This window comes from Coturnix japonica, chromosome Z (genome assembly GCF_001577835.2).
Source record: "Coturnix japonica isolate 7356 chromosome Z, Coturnix japonica 2.1, whole genome shotgun sequence".
Lineage (NCBI taxonomy): Eukaryota > Metazoa > Chordata > Aves > Galliformes > Phasianidae > Coturnix > Coturnix japonica.
Window position 1 is genome coordinate 16,466,004 of NC_029547.1, and position 19,128 is coordinate 16,485,131.

General features: G+C 36.0%; 1 protein-coding gene across 2 annotated transcripts in view; it reads left to right on the forward strand.

Moving 5' to 3' along the window:
- The window catches only part of PARP8 (poly(ADP-ribose) polymerase family member 8), a 114,031-nt gene that overhangs the window by 55,721 nt on the left and 39,182 nt on the right, over positions 1 to 19,128 (forward strand). For both annotated transcript variants that reach the window (XM_015848681.2, XM_015848682.2), the window contains exons 4-11: positions 2,012 to 2,101; positions 3,150 to 3,220; positions 5,377 to 5,454; positions 9,858 to 9,952; positions 12,176 to 12,236; positions 13,745 to 13,835; positions 17,002 to 17,068; positions 18,792 to 18,917. In XM_015848681.2, the coding sequence (XP_015704167.1) occupies positions 2,012 to 2,101; positions 3,150 to 3,220; positions 5,377 to 5,454; positions 9,858 to 9,952; positions 12,176 to 12,236; positions 13,745 to 13,835; positions 17,002 to 17,068; positions 18,792 to 18,917 (679 nt within the window). The remainder of the gene's footprint in view (positions 1 to 2,011; positions 2,102 to 3,149; positions 3,221 to 5,376; positions 5,455 to 9,857; positions 9,953 to 12,175; positions 12,237 to 13,744; positions 13,836 to 17,001; positions 17,069 to 18,791; positions 18,918 to 19,128) is intronic.

Genomic DNA, 19,128 nt, shown 5'->3' on the forward strand with positions numbered 1-19,128 from the left:
GAAGGGAAGGGAAGGGAAGGGAAGGGAAGGGAAGGGAAGGGAAGGGAAGGGAAGGGAAGGGAAGGGAAGGGAAGAAGAGCACCACACAAATGAAGATAAAAAGCAGTAGTGGTTGCCAAGTAGAAAAGGAAAACAGAAGCTTGGCAGTGAGTGAAAAGTACTATCCAGCTGCCAAGAATGAATGACAATCAGTGGACATAAAAATATAATTAAAATCAATACATCTTTGAGTTGTCTTTTTTTTCCATATATGTATATTTTGGAATATTTTCTACAGCGCAGATTGTTGTATTTCCTACTTTTTCATGCAGCTATAAATTCTAGCACATGGATTTCCTTTTCCCCGCTCGTTTATGCACTGCTGGGTGTACTTTATTTAGAACCAAATAATGATCTCAGTTATTCCTGCTTGTTAGACTCTGCAGCAGTAAGTTATTCCTCAGCTTTAGGAAGGAAGGGGCATGAGTTTCATATCTAGAGGTTGTGGTTGGACTTAATGGTCTTTAAGGTTTTTTCCAACCTGAGTAATTCTATGTTCTGTGCTGGGACTGAAGCAGTGACAGCAAGGTGTGCGTGCAGATAGAGGCAAGGTAGTGGGCATGGGAGGGTGAGGTGCAGCTGCACTGTGCGCATGGTGTACAGCCTATCCTCCCCATGGACCAATGACTGGAGGGGCCCCCTTTCATACTCACTGTGCCGTGCCAACTGCAGAGCAGATGCAGACTGAGCAGATGGAGCAGGTTGCTGTGCCTGCTAGAGTGCAGTGCTCAGGGAAAAGTGCCAGCCTCCCAGAGCACTTACCTGCACTCAGGATGTGTTTGCTGTACTGTGCTTAGATGACCCACATTACCTCGTGGGAGAGCACAAAGTGGAATCAGGAGGCAGTGTGGGATTGCACCAGATTCAGTAGGTGTGTGGAAGTGGCAGAAAGGCTGATTCACAGCCCACAGGCTGGGAAAGCCCCACCTGCGAGTGGCAGCATGGGAACCCCAGAGTCTTGATGCAGGCTTCTAGGAAACACTGTAGTTCAAGGGACAATACTACTGAATTTACTGATAAATTAATGCTAACATTTCTAACATTCCATCAGAAGCACTCCAAGGTTTTGAGATTCAGATTGCAGTATTATGCTTACAATAGTATGTGTGTTGATGCTCTTAGCTGATGTGAGACCAGGGTGTTCAAAGTGATGATAGACTGACCCCTTGTTTCAGTTCTATTACTTCTCTCTTTATTTATGATAGTCTTAATTGTCAGCCTTTTTGCAATGAAGGGTAAAGTCTGTTTCACCCCAGATCATTAGAAAACAAAATCTTAGTGCCTTCATAGGCAGTTCAACAATTCATGCAAAATCAGCTTCTGCAGATACTACCTAAAACCTTGCTGCTTCTCTTCTGTTTAGTTGAAAATAAATAAAAACAAAACAAAACAAAAACAAACAAACAAAAACACAGCCTAACCTCACTTTTTATGAGGAAGTTTACTATATAATTTCCATATTCATATCCACACATAAGACTTTCTTTTTCCCAAATCTTGTAAAGATGTTCTCCATTGATTAGAAGATAATTCAGACATTCTTCTTGAGACTAGTTAACATGAGACACAGGCATGTGTGAATATTGTGCAAATAAGCTCACCCTGCATGTATGAATGTTCATGTCAGGCATGATAAAAAGTACCAAAGAAGTCTTCATTTTGGCTCAACTCCCATAAGCCTTGATAGAACCATTCTGAGCATTGCTTGGTACACTTCCTGCAAGCCAAGACATTGGAATCTAGGGGTTTGCTTATATATATATATATATTCAGGTGTTAATCTTGCATCTTTTTTGGAATTATTCTTTTTGTCATCAATCTCAATAGAGAAAACACACCAGGAGATGTGTGCCAGGCTTCTTTAATCACTGGCAAGATGGTTCCTTAAGACAAAAGGGTGGGATGGATGATGTGGGAAAGGGTTGGCAAAGCACCGTGGGCCTTCAACATGCAAGGTGTTTTTCTTTTGTAGATAACACTTACGTTTCCAGTTCTGATAATGATGAAGATGTATTAGTTACAACAGAACCAATTCCAGTAATTTTCCACCAAATTGCTACAGGTAATATTACATCCTGATGATTTTAGCAAGTTCGTGTTTTGTGAAGGAGGACAAGATGCCTCTACTTTAAGTGAGATATGTTAATGGGTGCAGTTGGACAGTTTGCTAGTTACTCATGGGCTTATTGTAGTGAATTGTCCTACATTTCAGAATCTAATAAATTAAAAAACTTCTCTTATGGCTCTACACAATTGTGTAGGCAGAATGTATTTTATTCTTTTAGTGTATTACAGTCTGTACTAAAGCAATTTTCCTTGAATACAGTCAGAGGTGCTTAATACTTCTCAATTATATATTTTTATGCTCTCTTGCTTAAAACTTTATGAAATCTTCACCACTGGGAATGGAATTGTCTGTAACTATCATTGCGTCTAGAGAATTACTTCAAAAAAATTTAAGCAAATTGGTTCACAAAATGAGACTGTAGAAAAAAAATATATAATTCCAATGATTTTACAAACCTCTTCATTTGAAATTATTTCCATACTTTTCAGAAGTAGCTAGCACATAAAATGGCATGCTTTTCAGAGGTCTAGAAACTTATATACGATACATTACTAAGATCTGTGTGCATTTTTTATAGGTTTCTTAGGTTTTATCAGCTAATTCCTTGATGATTTCATGCTGTATGAGAAACTGCATAGAGCAGTCATAGTACTGCAGTTCCTCAGATGGGAGCATTATGTTTGTTATTATGGTGCTTATTTTTTTTTAATAGAAAACAATCTGATTTAATTTTTGGTAGGGAATTTTGACCTTTTTTTCTTTTTGCTCCTTTTTACTCAAAAGTGTAAATTACTGAATGAGAAAAACAAATCTTCTTGATGGACTAGCTGAATTTTATTTGATAACCGACAATATAGGATTTCTGAAGTGTGTGGGCTACTTATTTCAGACTGCTGTGAACAGTTTGGTGTCCATCATGCCGATATCTTCTTGTTCTTTATGTACCCCACTTACTAAATATTAACTAAGTATTTTGAGTTGGCAAATGCAGAACTATTTCACGTTTTTCACAGACATTCCCTATTTTCCCTTTTCTTTTAAGAATTAAGAAAAACCAGTGATGTCAACTATTGCTTATCCATTAAAGCAAAATTACAGAGGGAGAATGGAGAGGTATGTATTTCTTATATATGTATTTTAACAGGCATTTTAAGAAATGAGAGAAAACAGTAATGATTGACTTAGAATTTCTCTCAAATGTATTCTTACTTTAATTGTAGATATACGTATTTTACAAGAGGTCTCGTAGTTCACTTAGGCCATTGCCGTGGTGTACAGCAGTCCAGATGGAGTCTCTGGAGCTTTTCCTGACAACTTTCACTGTTAATATCTGAAGCTGAAGGCTTATCAGTCCCGCCTCTGGCATGGGCCCCTAGCCAGTCTCAGTGAGATGATGTTAAGAAAGAAATGATAATAAAACAAGGTCTTCAGAGGCTAACAGTGCTAGGAATTCAAAGAAGGTGCCAAGCCTTAGAATAAGTACTGTACCCAGAATTCAAACACTTGACTTAAATATCTTCTCTGATAAGTTTGATTTCTGGGATCGCAGTACTTGTTTTCTGGCTACTACTACTACTGTCAGAGCTCCAAGGCTCTGATCTGTATTTGATTATGGAAAAGGTCAGACTTGATAATGGGCATGGTGTTTGTTTTTCTTGGTTTTATTTTTGTGGTTTTTTTTCAGTAGATTCAACCTGATGTGATTTCAAAGGCTGCAGTGGAATTTTTTCACCTCTGTAACCTTATAATTGTTTTCAGTGTTCTGTAAACATTAGAAATTCAAATACAGTAAGAATTATATATATTTTTAATTGATCAAGGTAATTAAGTTTGAAAGTACTGAAAGAGCCTTTAAATAAGTCTCTAACACTGACCATTTCTGCTGGCTATACAGTTAGAGGTTTAGGTTAGGATAGGATGGGTTTGTCATCACTCTTGTATGAGAGTTTCATTTCTCTTTACTTTGCATTGAAGTTTGTTCAGTTGGGTTCTGTTTGAACACAGACTTGCCCTTGAGCTAGTGTTATTATTAAACAAATACAACTGAAGTCACTTCGTTTCTTTTCAGTAAAGCAGAAGCAAATACAATTTTTATGCCTCGTCTCAGAAAATTGCTGTGAAATTGTCTGAAATACAATTTTTTTTCCTGTGTGTACATGCAGTAGCTAGAGCAGGAATCCAGAGGTAAAGATAAGGAGATGGGATTAGATTGTCTGACCATAGAAATTGGTGATGAGTGTATTTGATGTTTACAAATATATGGAATTTAAACGTACCTTCTCTAGTGTGATTCATAGATCTGACTTCTATTCCACTGTGCCAGTTCTGTGTAGGACATTAATACAAAATATACAATAAGTACACTGAACTTGGGTTTAAATGAGGTGTTATGGTCTCATCAGGTATTTCTAGGGGGTTCTTGTCAACAGAGGGCCTAAAAATAACAAATGGATTGTGGAAAACAATATTAATAATATTTTCAAGTAATTACCTAATTATAAATGAGGGCTCCATTAGTAAGAACCAGAATACAACACTGCAGCTCGTGCTGATTGCAGTCTGTACAATGAGCAGTTCTGTTTACTTGAGTGCAATTATTCACAGAGCAGCCTATTTAGGGTAAGTTTTACTTGGGTAAGCATATTACTTTCTAATCCTTAATTTTCCAAATCTTGGAGTGGAGCTAGTCAGAAAATTAAGATTTAACTTTCTTGGCAACAGGCTGGTACTTTTGTTTAAAAATAATAACTAAGCTGCACTGTGTCAGAGCTTTTTACATAAGGGAACTTAAAAAATCTCATGGTTGGGCTTGAATTATTTCCTTAAACTATTAGAATTGATTTACCAGAATAAAGTAAATTAAGACTTTATTAGATCAGTAAAATGCTAAATGAATTAAGTACAGAACCTCTCTTGGTGGGTAAATTATGCTTTGTTTAGCAGAAGCAGAAAGTGAAGGAGCTCTGAATATCCTACTGAATTCACCAGTTCCCTAAAACACCACACTGTGTCTATGCTCAGACAAAGTATTATTTCTCTGATGTACTTCCAGGATGATTTTTTCTGCACTGCTATCATGTGCAGGCTTTGTCTGCTATTTCACTGTTCTTAAAATAGTCAATTATACACCTTGGGGAAAATAATACTAAAAGGTCTTTTCCTAAGGCTGGGTATAACTTATTTGTAAAAATGTGATTATTGTACTCAGAACCTTAAATGCAAGACAGATGTATTGCTTATGTCATTGTTAACTTTCCTTTTCAATTAAGGAGTCACAGCACAACAGCACACTTGAAGAAGACTCTGAAGGAGATAATGATTCTGAGGAATTTTATTACGGAGGACAGGTAATTGAGGATATTTTTGCAAAAGTTTCAAGGAATTGATATTGCAGTGGTTCATTCCCTTATAAATCTGTGATAACTGATTTTGTATGTATATTCAGTATAAAGTAGAATGTGACTTGTATGTATACATAGTATTTTAAATTATAGACTGTTATGTGGTATATTTATGTCAAACTTAAAATGAGCTCATTTACATCTGTAAAACTGTAAGAACAGAAAATCCAACTGTTCTTGAGGGTGTTTGAAAATGGAAGCCAGTTGCTTATTTCCAGGAAATAGATATTTACACATTACAGCTTATCCCGTTATTTATACAAATGGGAAGTCAGGATAGATCCAAATCTGTTTCCTGCTGGAGAGCTGCCATTTTGTAAAGTCAAGAGCACTGCAATTTAATGGTAAAGATGGTTATTACAAAACAATTTTGATCTAGGCAACACTCTATCATTTTTTCTTAGCTCTACTGTTAAACTCACCTCACAAAATGCTACATATTTTTAGATAAATGTACTGTTCTGCCTTTCCTCCTTGTTCCTTTAGTAGAATTAGTTATTATTACATCCTCTGATGTATGGGGAAATAAAATCTCTTTATATCTTTACCTTCTGCATTGTCAACAGAATGCTCAATGCTGCTAGACTCTGTATTCAGATTTTTCTTACCTTTTTAGTCTAAGGATTACCGTAGAGGAATAATTCCTCACTTTTGTTATTAGAGCTGTTTGTTTCAATGAACATCTTAAGGAATTAAAGCCGGTATTTGTGAAAGTCATCATTGCCTCCGCCTGAAGGCTGAAGCCATCCATGCCCTCAGAGCAGAGAGCAGAGGCTGCAGGTGTGCGTCAGCAGCGCCGGCTGGTTGGCTTAGAGAGGAGTGTGCAGCATACTGATGAGCAAGGCACCACTAAGCCTGTTCTCGAGGCAAAACACAAGCTATGGCACTGAACATTTGCTATAAAGAAAGCTCACCCTTAAAAATCTGTGAAAAGTGATTCTGAAACCGGTAATGAAAGAACGTATTTTTAGTGACGGAAAACAACTATCAGGGGGTGTGGACTTGTGTTCACTTTAGAAATGACTGCAGGAGTTGCCTCACTTCAGTTGCCTATTCCTGCACCCTGCAAAGCACTGGAGAAGACTGTATATGCACACTACTGTGCAGAGGCTGATTTCAGTCTGCCTGCAAGAAAGTCTTCTGATTTTGCCCTGTAGTGATGAGTTATGTGTACTGGCTTCATTTTTCAACTCTGCAGAAAGAGCATTAACCTCAAGGTGAAGTGAAAGCCAGAAAACAGCTAGAAGTGCTCTCTTCTTGAACCAGCGCAACTACATCTGGTAAAGGATGACTGCTTGTGCCCAAACGGGTGAATAAATGTTAGCTCTACCTATGAGATATGTACTCAGAGAGCAGTAAATCATTTTGTAAGATGTTAAAAGAGATGTGCAATACTAACTACTGGTCAGTGTTCAGTTGCCTTATATTGGAGGTTGGAACTACATTACACTGAATTGTTAATGTTTTTTGAGGTAGTTTATTTAATTGAAGAAATTGCAACAGACCAAAAAAAGCAGTAAAATTACAATTAAATTGGCAATTAAAAAAGATAGTAGGTGATTGTGAATGTTTGCAGTATAGAAAACTCCAAAAGCAATATAAGGAAAACGAAGTGAAAGCAATTACAAGAAACCAAAGACATCATCAAAAATATATTTAATGTGACCTAAAAGAGGAAATTTCTTGGCCAAAAAAGTGACATCTTAAGGAAATCTGTAGACTGTAGAAATGATTGATGACTTACAAAACAGATAGGAAACCTGTACTAAACTAAGTTCCTGGAAAGTTAAAAAACAGTCCTGTTCCAAATAAAGTGGGTTTTGAGAGTTACTAAATGATATCACATGCACTTTGATTCGGTAATATGAAGAAAGACTAAGTAATTGACTATGTATTTGGGGAATAAGTGAGGTAAGCTGCCGTATTTGAGAGAAGTGATTGCTGCGGCCATAGAGAGTGGGGACAAAAATGTTGACTTCAGCAATTGGAGGGAATAGAAGCCAATGTAAATTGTGTGCAACACGGCTGGAAAAGGTGAAAGTCCAGGTTTATTCTAACATTTCTAAATGGTTTCAGCTAGAAAGACAAGGAGCAACTGGTGATGAAACAAGGTGCTTAGAAAATGTGAAATGGCATTTGATGGGCAGTGAAAACAAGATGTGACCTTTTGGTCATAAATTAAATGCTTGTATCTGCTTCCTAGGCACCTGCATGTAATCCTCCCTAAGGATTTAATGGATAAAGACTTTAAAGTAGCTAAGTGATTCAATATCCTAAGTCTTATTGATTTTCAATGGGATTTAGATCTGTAAATCACTTAATCTCCTTTAAAAATGCAACCTTTTGTCATTATATGGGGCAAAATAATCTGAATCAGGTCTCAGATTAAAAGTGAGACTTTCTAAACACAGACCCTTCTGACACCACAAAGTTATCAGATTTTTTAACCTTTTTTTTTTTCTTCACTTTCTCTGTAACTCTTTGTTAATTCTCACTTTGAGTCTCTACCTTCTAAATTTGCAATAGAGAATAGGAGTTTGAAACAGTAGTACTACTGACTTAGGTGCTTTATTTCACTTCTGTGTTTAGCTACAGAGCATACTTGCAAATTTAGATACACTAAACTCTGGCAGTCTCCTCTGCATACATCAGCGTGTCTGTAGCACTGATTCAGGGATGAAAAATAACCATGCTGTGGTCTAACAGTTTGCCAGAACACTTCTTTGTTTTCTTTTGGAGTTCATTACTTCTTACTATCAGAAAATAGATGGCAGAAAGCATTATGCTGAGCAGTTCACTGTTCTGCATAGTGTTCCATTTGGATTTCATTATTACTGGTAGATTACAGCAGTTAAAAATGTATGTTTTAAGAGCAGTAAAGTGGTAGGTAAGCCACAGTCACAATTTTTGAAATTATTGCTGTGCCCCCTTTGGAAGCAGGACAACTATTACTGATACATCTTGAAAGAATTAGTTTTTTGGGGGAAAAAAGGGTTTTGTTCCCTTGCATGTGTGTGGGGAAGAAATTGCCCTGACATGCCTGCCCAGACAGGATAATTGGCTTATACCTTTCTGGTTGGGAATATCACTGATATCTGTAAGTAAGTGCATATGCTGTGCTGATGAATTCTCTGCCTTATTGTTGAAGACTACCAGGCCTAATCAAATTATTCAGTTGATCAGTCGATTGTTATTTTAATTCAGTTGAAATTTATTTAATTAGATACGTAATGACAAGTGCAGCTCCAGATATCAGAACTGCAGTGCAACAGCACTGGGATCTGGGAGAACTGAAGAAACAGTTCTGCATTTAGATAGGACTCTGCAGCAGCAGGAATTCTCAGCAGGAGTTCATGTATAAGATATATTTACGTGTCTAATGAGCTAAATTGCATGACAGCACTTTGCTCTTTGCATTTGGCAGAGGTACAGACCAAACCCTTCTCTCATGTTTGAATCTGTCCAAATCTCTAGAGTTCATTAACTTATGTGAAGTTATTGTCATTCTAATTGGTATAAAGAGGTAGCATTAGATTCACAGAAGCAGGCATATTGATTATCAAGAAAATAGAAATAGACATTTAGTGGATTTTTATAAGCTTAATAAGGCGTTTTGGTCCTTATGAAAGATCAAAGGATATTATTTTATTTTTATTTCACATAATCCATCTAGACAAGCTCACAAGTTTTGCTTTATAGCGTAAACACTAACATAAACATATCTGCTTTTCATGTGAAGTTTGAAAGAAATGGTTGTGATATCTAAATATACGTTTCTGTAGTTCCTATTTGGTAAAAGTTCTTTAAATTTGAATGTATTCTTAATTATTTTTCTTTTTCAATCTGATCTAACTGCACCAATGGTCTCAAATGCAGACTGAAAATCTAATTGATGCTGAGACACTTAACGTAAAGAATAGTCTAGTGCTTCTGTTGTTGAGGCCAGGCCATTTTGCCTGTAAAATACGTGACAACAAATAGAGTAAAGCTTGTCGTTTCCTATTCTGGAATGATGTAACTGGGGAGATCTGATTCTTCTCCTGTTCTACAGTTTTGAAATTTTAAGAGATCCAGAACAGCCCTCAGGACAAGACAGGACAGTGGAATCGATTATTTCCATCTTCTCTTCCAAAAATAGGAGTGGAACCCTCTGCCATTTTGATACAGAGGTTCCTGCCCCTTCCGTGCTTCAGCTCATCAAGGAAGTCCTTTCTGAGCATGTTGTTAAAAAATCTCTATGAATAGTATTTTGCATAAATATATTTTGCAGGGGGAACTTTAAAGAGCCTTGATCAGATGCCAGTAATGAAATGAATAAGAACTCCTAGATTATTACTTTCTCCCTATAGGTTAGCTATGATGGAGAACTTCATAAACACCCACAGCTGGAAGCTGATTTGATAGCAGTGAGAGAGATCTATGGACCTAATGCAGTATCTCTCAGGTATGTTATTTATTGTTTTTATTGTGGAACCTTTAAAAATTTGGAAAATGAGTTCTATGTACACTTTCTCATACAGCTAAAACTATGAATTTTGTGTACTGTGGAAAAAGAAAGGAGCTCTCATAGATAACAGTAATTCTGGATTTGGCTTCATTTCATGGCTGACTACTCTTACAACTGCCTATGTTGAGAGCAGGCCCAGCAAGCCTGTTCTAAAACGTCTTTTGCAGTTCAGTAGGTAGTTGATAAGGCTATTGTAATTTGTTGAAAAATGCTATTCAGCATTACTCTAAGCCCTTGTTAAACTCTTTCTCTGTCATATTGTCTGCTGCCCTGGAGGTGAACAAGACAAATGATAAGACATTTAGTAAATATATAGGAGTTGGTTTTTGTCTAGTCTGGAAAGAAAGACAGAAGCTGTTTATAAACAGGAGTGATCAAATGTTCTCTGTTGCTGTCATGAGAAAATAAGAGACTAGGTTGTTGGCAGCAAACAAAAAATTAGGTAGATTTTAGGAAAGACTTCTACTATAGGAAAACTGGAAACTGAAGAATTCTACTTAGGCAAATAGTGGAACCTTTTTCAGAGCTAGTTAGATAGTTTGCAGCGAGAAATTATGTAAAAATCCTGCAAGGCATATACAGGGGTGCATGGTTCTGCGCTAGAGTGTATCTGTATGATGTATTTAATTCACTTCAAATCTTTTATAACTTCATTTTCCATCTATGTAATATTAATAATTTCATTAAAATAACAGGCAAGATGTAACACCTGTCAGAGAAATTACATATAAAATATCAAAACTGACATACAAACAAAGTAATGAAATATAGAGAAGATAATAAACTTAGGCACACATATATTGCAGGTAATGATTACCATTAACTTCTAAACAATAATCTCTGTTATTTTAGTCCAAGAAATAATGTCTACAACTATGGTGTAATGTGCCTTTTGAAATTAAGTGGAAATTCATTACATTTCAAGGATCTAGGGAACTGGAATCCTTACGGTTGTGTATGGGCTTACGAAATGAATGACATAAATGCCTAGTTGCCAGACTTGTTAACTATGAAATTGTGAATACCTTGGTAGTGTGCTCCCTAAGGCTTCTAAAATTGGAACATGGAATTTAACCTCTCAAAAACTTTAATGTGTCTAATTTGTTAAATCAGTGTTTCATTATGACCTCCTTAGGCTCACTGTAGTAGAAATTGGCATCTATGGCTTTTGGCATGTAGAAAACTTTCATGCTTCTTGCATTCAGTTGCAGTGGAAAATACTTATGAATTCTTGGAAATGATAAACACAGCATTAAGCAGTCATTTTCATCCCTCTCCAACAGTTCCACTTCTCTGACTGCAACAAGCTTATCTAACAGTGAGGCCCACAAAAATGTATTTCTTAGAGAGCTGACCTTGTTTGTGTAGTCTCCTACTGTCAGATAGTGAACTTTACATATTAAAAAGCAAAATTCTTGCACCTGTGAGCTTTTCATTGAAAATGTGTCTACTGATGCTTGAAAAACTGAGAGTTAATGCACTTTTATACTGGGGCTGCTCCAAAAGCAATGCCTCCTATTTTGTTATGTAGGCCCATGATGTCAGAAGTGGATAATGCTATGACAGTAGTGGTTGAACTTTCCTGACAGAATTCTGTTACATTTAATTGTTGTGTGACAGCTGAAACATCAATGAGCATAACTTAAATCTGCATCTTGGGAACTTCAGCAATACCACACATAGCAGATAAAATAATGTTAACTATTGTCTTGAATGCTTTATGGGGCAATTGCTACCTTTTGAGAAACAAATACTTGAATGTATAAGGCAATCCCACTGGTATATGCCACCTTTTAGGCTGTGTTATATTTATCTCCATTTGTTTATCTCAAGGCTCTGCTTGGGTCTTGTTTTGTAATATGTTAGACAAAAATTTGTGACAGCAGTGGTATAAGAGTTTTGGAGAATTATTTAAAAAAATAAATTAAGAAGTTGCACCCTATTTAAGCAAGATCTGAAAGAAAGTTATCAGTGCAGCAGACAGTCACCCACTGGATTTATTGATCCAATCTGTGTAAAAGTGTATTTACACACATTCTGATTTTACAGCCAACATTATGCTTTATCGTTATCCTTTATAAAATCTTCCCTGTTATAAGTTCTCCTTAGGCTGAGGAGTATCTTAAAGAGCACTAATGTAATGTAATTCCTTCCTTTCAGGGAATATGGAGCCATTGATGATGTAGATATTGATCTGCATATTGATGTTAGCTTTCTTGATGTAAGTAATCTAATCACAGAACTGCATAATGAACTTCAGTACATTTAATTCTGCTACACTTCAGACTCTGAGACAAGTACTGAGACCTTCCTTTTTCAGAGGCTTGATCTTCACAAGTGGTCTTGTTCTTGATTACTACCCAGCTGAAACATTTCCTATTCCTTTTACAATCACATTTTAAAATGTCTTTTATACTTCTGTTTACTGTACATATGTTTCCTTTAAGACCTTATTTGTGAATGGCAAATATTTTAAGTGGTGTGAAATATTTCCTTTTTTGCTTTCTTAGATATCAGTTAGGTGAAATCAATTCATATAATCCTGGAGGAGGGATGATCTTGGCCATGGTATATTCTGGTTTAGTAATAGGGATCAGTAAGTTAGTTTAAAGACCAACATATTAACTTAGCAAAAAGAATCAATGAGTGCTGGTCTTTCCATTTTAACTTTGCTCATTGTGTAAATAGCCTTGTTTTTCTCAACAATCCTTCTTCATGGAAGCACTGGAGTCATAATAGACTACTTTTATGTTTGCATCCACCAGGTGCAAGAACTTTTTCCTTGGATTTCATGTATATTGTTCTGGATTATAATGCACTAAGATAGAAAATTGCTCATTATGGCCTAATGGGCAATAGAAGTTTGCCAAATTGGGGAAAAAGGTCAGCCAAAAGTCACAATGATGAAGCTGATGATGGAAAAAAGGGGGTAAAGAAACTGGTCAAAGACCACCAGCAGCCATTACCATGTATGCATAGAGGGATATTAGCACATATAATGAGTTATTGGAAAAGGAAGAATATGTGTGCATGAGTACTGCATGTGTCTGTCTGAACTGTTTAAATGTAGAATTTGAACTTTGAGAGTGCAAGCTTGATTTCTCAAGTTGCCTTTTATATATCGTAAGGTATAAAGAAATGCTGCTTTCTAATTCATTAATTCCACAGACATACAGACCTCATCTGTGCACTAGCTGCCTGTCCTCTAGCTAAAGAATCAAAATAGTGCTTCCGGGGCATCATTAGTTTCTGCACAAATGTATTATATTCTCAGGTCAGAACAGCACATAAGTTTTTATTGGGCTATTGTAAAATTTAAAAGAACTGGATTATAGTTTGAATTATTTTAGTCACCCATAAGGGGGAGCAAATGTTTTCTTTGCCCTATGTTATGGTTTGAGTGTTCTCTCCATCTTTAGCTATTTCTTTACTTCTCAGCTCTTATGCAGTATCTCTTTACAGATGGAAACATGTCTGCAAACACCGCGAATATAGTTCCTTGTAGAAACTCATGCTCTGTTGAAATAGGCATATTCCAACTTCAGAAACAGTTCAACACCACTTTTAAGAGCATTTGCAAGCAGTAGTTTGTTCTGTTTCACATCTACATATCCCATGGTTGGGTAAATGGATAGATGGTGTTTATACCAGCCCTTAAGATAAACTGACAAAATGTAGCTGTTCTTCGTGATGTTTAATGGTGTCTCTTCTCTTTTTATTTTGAATTAGGAAGAGATTGCTGTTGCTTGGGATGTAATTCGCACAGAACCCATAGTGGTGCGATTGCACTGTTCACTTACACAGTACTTAAGTGGTCCAGGTTAGTCATCTGTGTATTTTCTATATCCCTTGCATGATTTCTTGTTCTAAGCTATGTCCTGGGTACTAGATATACCCATTTTTACTGCCAGATCTTTGACTGTGCATGTATTTAAATCTAATGCTGAGAGCAATCCTGCTGGTATAAAATAATGCTTATATATATATTTGTAACCTAAGATCCTCTGCAGTGAAATAGGAATCTCATTTAAACTTTTATAAGGTAAGTTTTCACAAGTGGTTTTCTTGATAAGTTTTGAAATGCTACTGTTTCTACTAGGAAGCTGAGGGTTCCGGAATAATTTCCTAACATAACATTTCCTAAATTAGGAAATGAGGGATCATCTTTACAGAAGCAGATATCAATGACTGGGTATACATACACAGATCTGGAGAGCATGTCAATATGCCCTTTTTCATGCAAGAAAATGAGGAATCAGACCATGATATTTATCCTGCCAGCTTCTGATTTTTATATGAATGTGTAAAGTTGAATTAAAATTTGGAATGTCACATTTGTTTCCTGTTCTGGTTGCTGAGTTAATATTCCTCATGAGAGTGAAAGTGGCCAAACTCATGCAGAACCAACTGAGATTGAAGATCTGAATCATTCATGTGCAACAGTCAACTTCAGATATATTTTTACAGTGGAAAGTCAGAACCAAATGTATAACTTGTGTTGTAACTTGTCTGGATTTGGAGGCTTCCAGTGCAAGCTGTCGGTTCAGGCTTGTATCTGTGGGAGAATTCTGCCTCTGGAAAATGAATAGATTTTTCTAGTCATAACATGTTTAGCTAAATCTGTCCCAATAAGCTATTTTTGTAGTTTATGTAGTCTGCTGATGCTAACTATAAGCCATGTTCTGTTCATTCAAATGATCATTTTGTTACATCACTCTTTTTTTTTTTTGCCTGACTTTGGTCCTTTTGTTTGTATTTTATTGCTTCAATCTTTTCTGTAAGTGAGCAAGTTTTAAAATATGTATTTGCCATAGCAAGTAGCAGTGTTAGTATTCACAATATTTCTATCAAAATGTAATTTAAAAAGTGCAGCAGATAAAAAGAGAGTGAAGCGTGAAGAGCCTCATGCAGTAAGAAATGATGTAGTGAAATAAGAAGTTGTCTTTTGCACTGCTGACAAGGGTAAAACAGGAAGTTTACTTCTGAATCCTGCAACTCACTGACTATGATACTGCCTTAGTACTGAGAAAAGCAAGATCGGGGCCAGAGCCAAATGTTTGATGCTCTAAATGCTGTTTCAGTCAGGCCAGTTTATTCACCAGAAAAGGACTCTGAGACCCACTATTTTTTGTGGTAACAAGATCCTTTTCCAGCATACTCCTTTTTGCTCATTTAAATGTTGTTTAGAGACTGTCAATTTCCACTGTGCTACATAATTTGCTCTTATAATGCTTTCTTTTGATAAAATAAGTATTCTTTGTACAGTACACTCCAAAGGAGAAGGAGAAATTCTTATCACCTCAAAGCTATTTAATATATTGATTTTACACAGTCTTTCTTCTAGTTAGTGCTTAGCCTTATTAGTGTGCCAGTTTCTCCCAGGTGCCTTAGAAACCTGTCTTTTATTAGGATGAATCAGCCTTTGGAGGTACTGGGCTGCCTCCTCTGACTCTAGAGCTTAGTCAAGAGTTGTAGATTTTATGATTACTGGAAATAAGAATGATTTTCATTGAAAAAAAGACACCTCCTACTATGTGTCTTAAATTTGACAGTCTAAAGTCACTGATACCCCTAATCAAGTAATTTATCCTTTTTGAAGAAATCATTGATTTATCTTTAGGAGATGAGGTTATGTTTGAATGAGAATCTTAAGTTAAAAGTATCTGCAGTGCTCTAGACCAAGTCAAATTGGGTGGCAAGCTTAGATACATACTATACATATATAATATATATACAATATATATATATATTATTATGCATTTATTAACGAGAAATTAAAGAGTAAATTTTGACCTTCTGAATAAGAGTGATCAGAATAATACAGATTTTAAATTACTGATTTTCTAATGAAATTTGAAACAACCTCAGAGTTTGTGTTTTCATTTCATTTTTATTTTACTGTGGTCATTATCTCCTTGTGTAATATGAAGTCTGTTTGTGCTTGTAATATGTGTTAGTTGTTACTCTGTTTCAAGGACCTGAGTCTCTTTCAAGAGGTGCTCAAATTCACCTGCCACTTCTATCTAGTAAATATCATTTAATAATGTTAGTGATACCGGGAGCTAATTTCCAGTCTCCATCTCTTATAATTTCAACTTTCTGACAGATGAGTATGAACATATTAATGGTAGGATGAAAAATTCAGGGTAATCCTTGGCAATTGAAATGCATGCACTAGGCACTTAGTTAATTAGTATTATGGGTCTTGTATTAAAAAGCCCTTATAAAGAAAATTCAGATACTGGTTAATTTTGTTTGTTTTACTTCATTTTCTTCATATTCATATGAACTGTACACATGTAAAAAAAATAATTGACTACATACGGGTTTTCTTCTTATGTGGATTCAAGGTCATCTCAATTTATACATTCATATATGTGTCTGCTGATGATGTACTAAAGAAAGCGTTTCACATATTTTTGTGAAAGGACTTGATTTAATTGTCAATTACAAGGCAATGAAATCATTGTTTTTTTTCAATGACAGCATGTTCACTTTGGTCTACATCACATTCAAGTTGACCCACAGCAATAAACAAAAGGTGTCATATAGAGGCACCTTGACTTGCCAACAGTTAAGATCTATATGTAAATTTACTACTAGGGCATTTTAATCTGTGTGTATTAAGAATACATACTTAAAAGAAAATTTAAGAGATTGGATTAGGTAAATTACTAGCCCAGATACATTTAGTCTGATGCTGCTTTCTAGTAGCAAAGATACATTTATGTGATTATCATCAGTGAAGAGATATATTCTAGGGTATCCAATTTTAAAAATGCTAACTTGCCAGTTTGCAAATTATATTGGCTGATACTCTGAAAAGAATCATTCATTTTTTCATGGACTCAGGTGACATGACCACGTCTACCATTCCTTCTGTGACTCTGTAAATGTTCAGATAGAAGAGGGTCCTTAAGTATTACTTCATTGTTATAAGTTCTTGCTAATTCCTTTAAGTTCAACGGTGTCTTGTTTTATCACAGTGCCAACTGTGGATGTATTTCAGATCTCTACTAAGGAAAGATTTGGTCTGGGACATCAGCTGAAAAAGTAAGTCTCAAAAAGTGCTTTTAACTATCCTCTTTCGCTTCCTAAGTGAATACTACAAATTTTTTTAGTTCCCAGTAGGATAAAATCTGCGGATTGTCAGATTACTTGGATCAAAGTTTCTTGAACTTGTTTTCTCTTTAAATAAAATTTAGAAAATTTGCCTTTTTAAGCTTAGTTTTGACAGTTGTAGCACAGAACCTGATTTGTGCTCCCCGCCAGGGTTTTCTGTCACTTTATTATCATTTAGAAAGCAAGCTATGTATGTTTGAAAAGACTGTAGCTGAAAGTGTTCAGTGTAATATTTCTGCTTAGGTTGTAAAATCTCTGTAGCAAGAGTCTTTCTGACCATCCTGAGCACCATAAGGGACAATACTTCCCTGATGGCCTCTAGGATTTGCCACAGTAATTAGATAACACAGGTTTTAAGAGCAGAGAAGAAGAATGCAAGAGGAAAAAAATAGGATTTTCATGTGTTCATTGTACAATTCAATTTCATACAATTTTGCTGAGCCATCTTTTCATATATGCTTGTCTATATGCAATGAAATGACAGGAACATAGGATTTAATGTCTGATCCTTGAAGCAGCAGGAATTTCTTAAAGGAAAAAAAAAATCTTTTTTGCTGTTTGGTGTTTAAAGCAATTCAATGCTTCACTTTCGTATATTTACAAATGAAACAATGTTGTTGAAATCTGATTCATGACTCTGAAGAAAAAATTTAAAAGCTCCTCAGACATGAAAACTCTCTTAAAACATTTTATTTTGTACACTCTCAGATTTGTGAACAGTTTCCCATTAGACATTTTTGAGTACATATAAGTCACAGATAAGCAGAAATCCAAATACTCAGTGGCCCAATGGCCTGTCATGGCTGTGGGCACCAGGATATTGTCACGCCTGCTCCCATTATGCCTTTAGCACTCTCAGACCCTGAATTCTAGATTAGAATCACAGAAGAGCATAGCTCTTGTAAGGGACTGCTGGAGGTCATCTGGTGCAACCTCCCTCTCCAAGCTGTGCTAAATTCAAAGTCGCATTAGTTCACTAAGGGGCTTGCAGCAGTGTGAAAATCTTCTGCCTTTTTTTGGGAGCATGTTGTACTTTACTGCTTGTTATTGTGGATACTTTTTCTTTCTAGTCTTTATGGTGTTTGTTTTGCTTTGTTTTGTGTTGTGGTTTTTTTGTTTTTTGTTTTGTTTGTTGTTTTGTTTTTTGTTTTTGGCTTCTCTTGGTGCAACATTTTCTATGCACCTCAGGGAAGTGTCTGGCTCTAGCTTCTCTGTAAGCCCCTCTGGGTAGTGTAATATTCAACATCCTGCCTTCATGTTTGTGTCTTAGGAAAATATGCACTTGAGGCATGTGGTTCCTAGATCTTGATTCTGCTATCACTGGAGGGGCAGATGCCTAGATTTGAACAAAATGAATTAGTTTACCTTTAGATCTCCTTGAGAGGCATATGTATATTAAGTCCTGGAGTGGTTGTTCATGCAAGTTTTATTCTCAATAAGAGTTTGATGTGAATAAGTTGAATTTTTGGGAAAATAAAGGATTTTGAGGAACTAAATTGCCCATTCATCAGTCCACATATGTGACAGAGAAACTCTGCCTATAGTGAGGATGTTGCATTATGTAGGCTGCATTGTTAACAGACGGATACTAATATTAAAGTACATTTGACTTGGCTACAAGAAGAAAGTCTTTTTTTTCTTTCTTAATTTGCAGAATCATGCAGACATTTGTAACACAGCAGTGGAAGAATAGCAAAGAGAAATCTAATTGTACGCACAATAAGAAGGTGTCTGACAAAAAGGTGAAATCCCCTCTGCACATCTTTTCTACATTGCGCAGGTAATAGCAAGAAAAACGAGCTTTTATCATCATAACCGGTTCAAGATCAACAGCATACTTCACAAGGTGAAATGTTGACATTTCTCGACAGAGAAGTGTTCTATTTATATCTAACCTCATGGGTTTCCAGTCCTTGCCTTGCGTGACTTCAAAGTGAACTAGGTGCCACTGCAGCTTCTGTGACTATGTGAAGACAAAGTGTGTCAGCGCT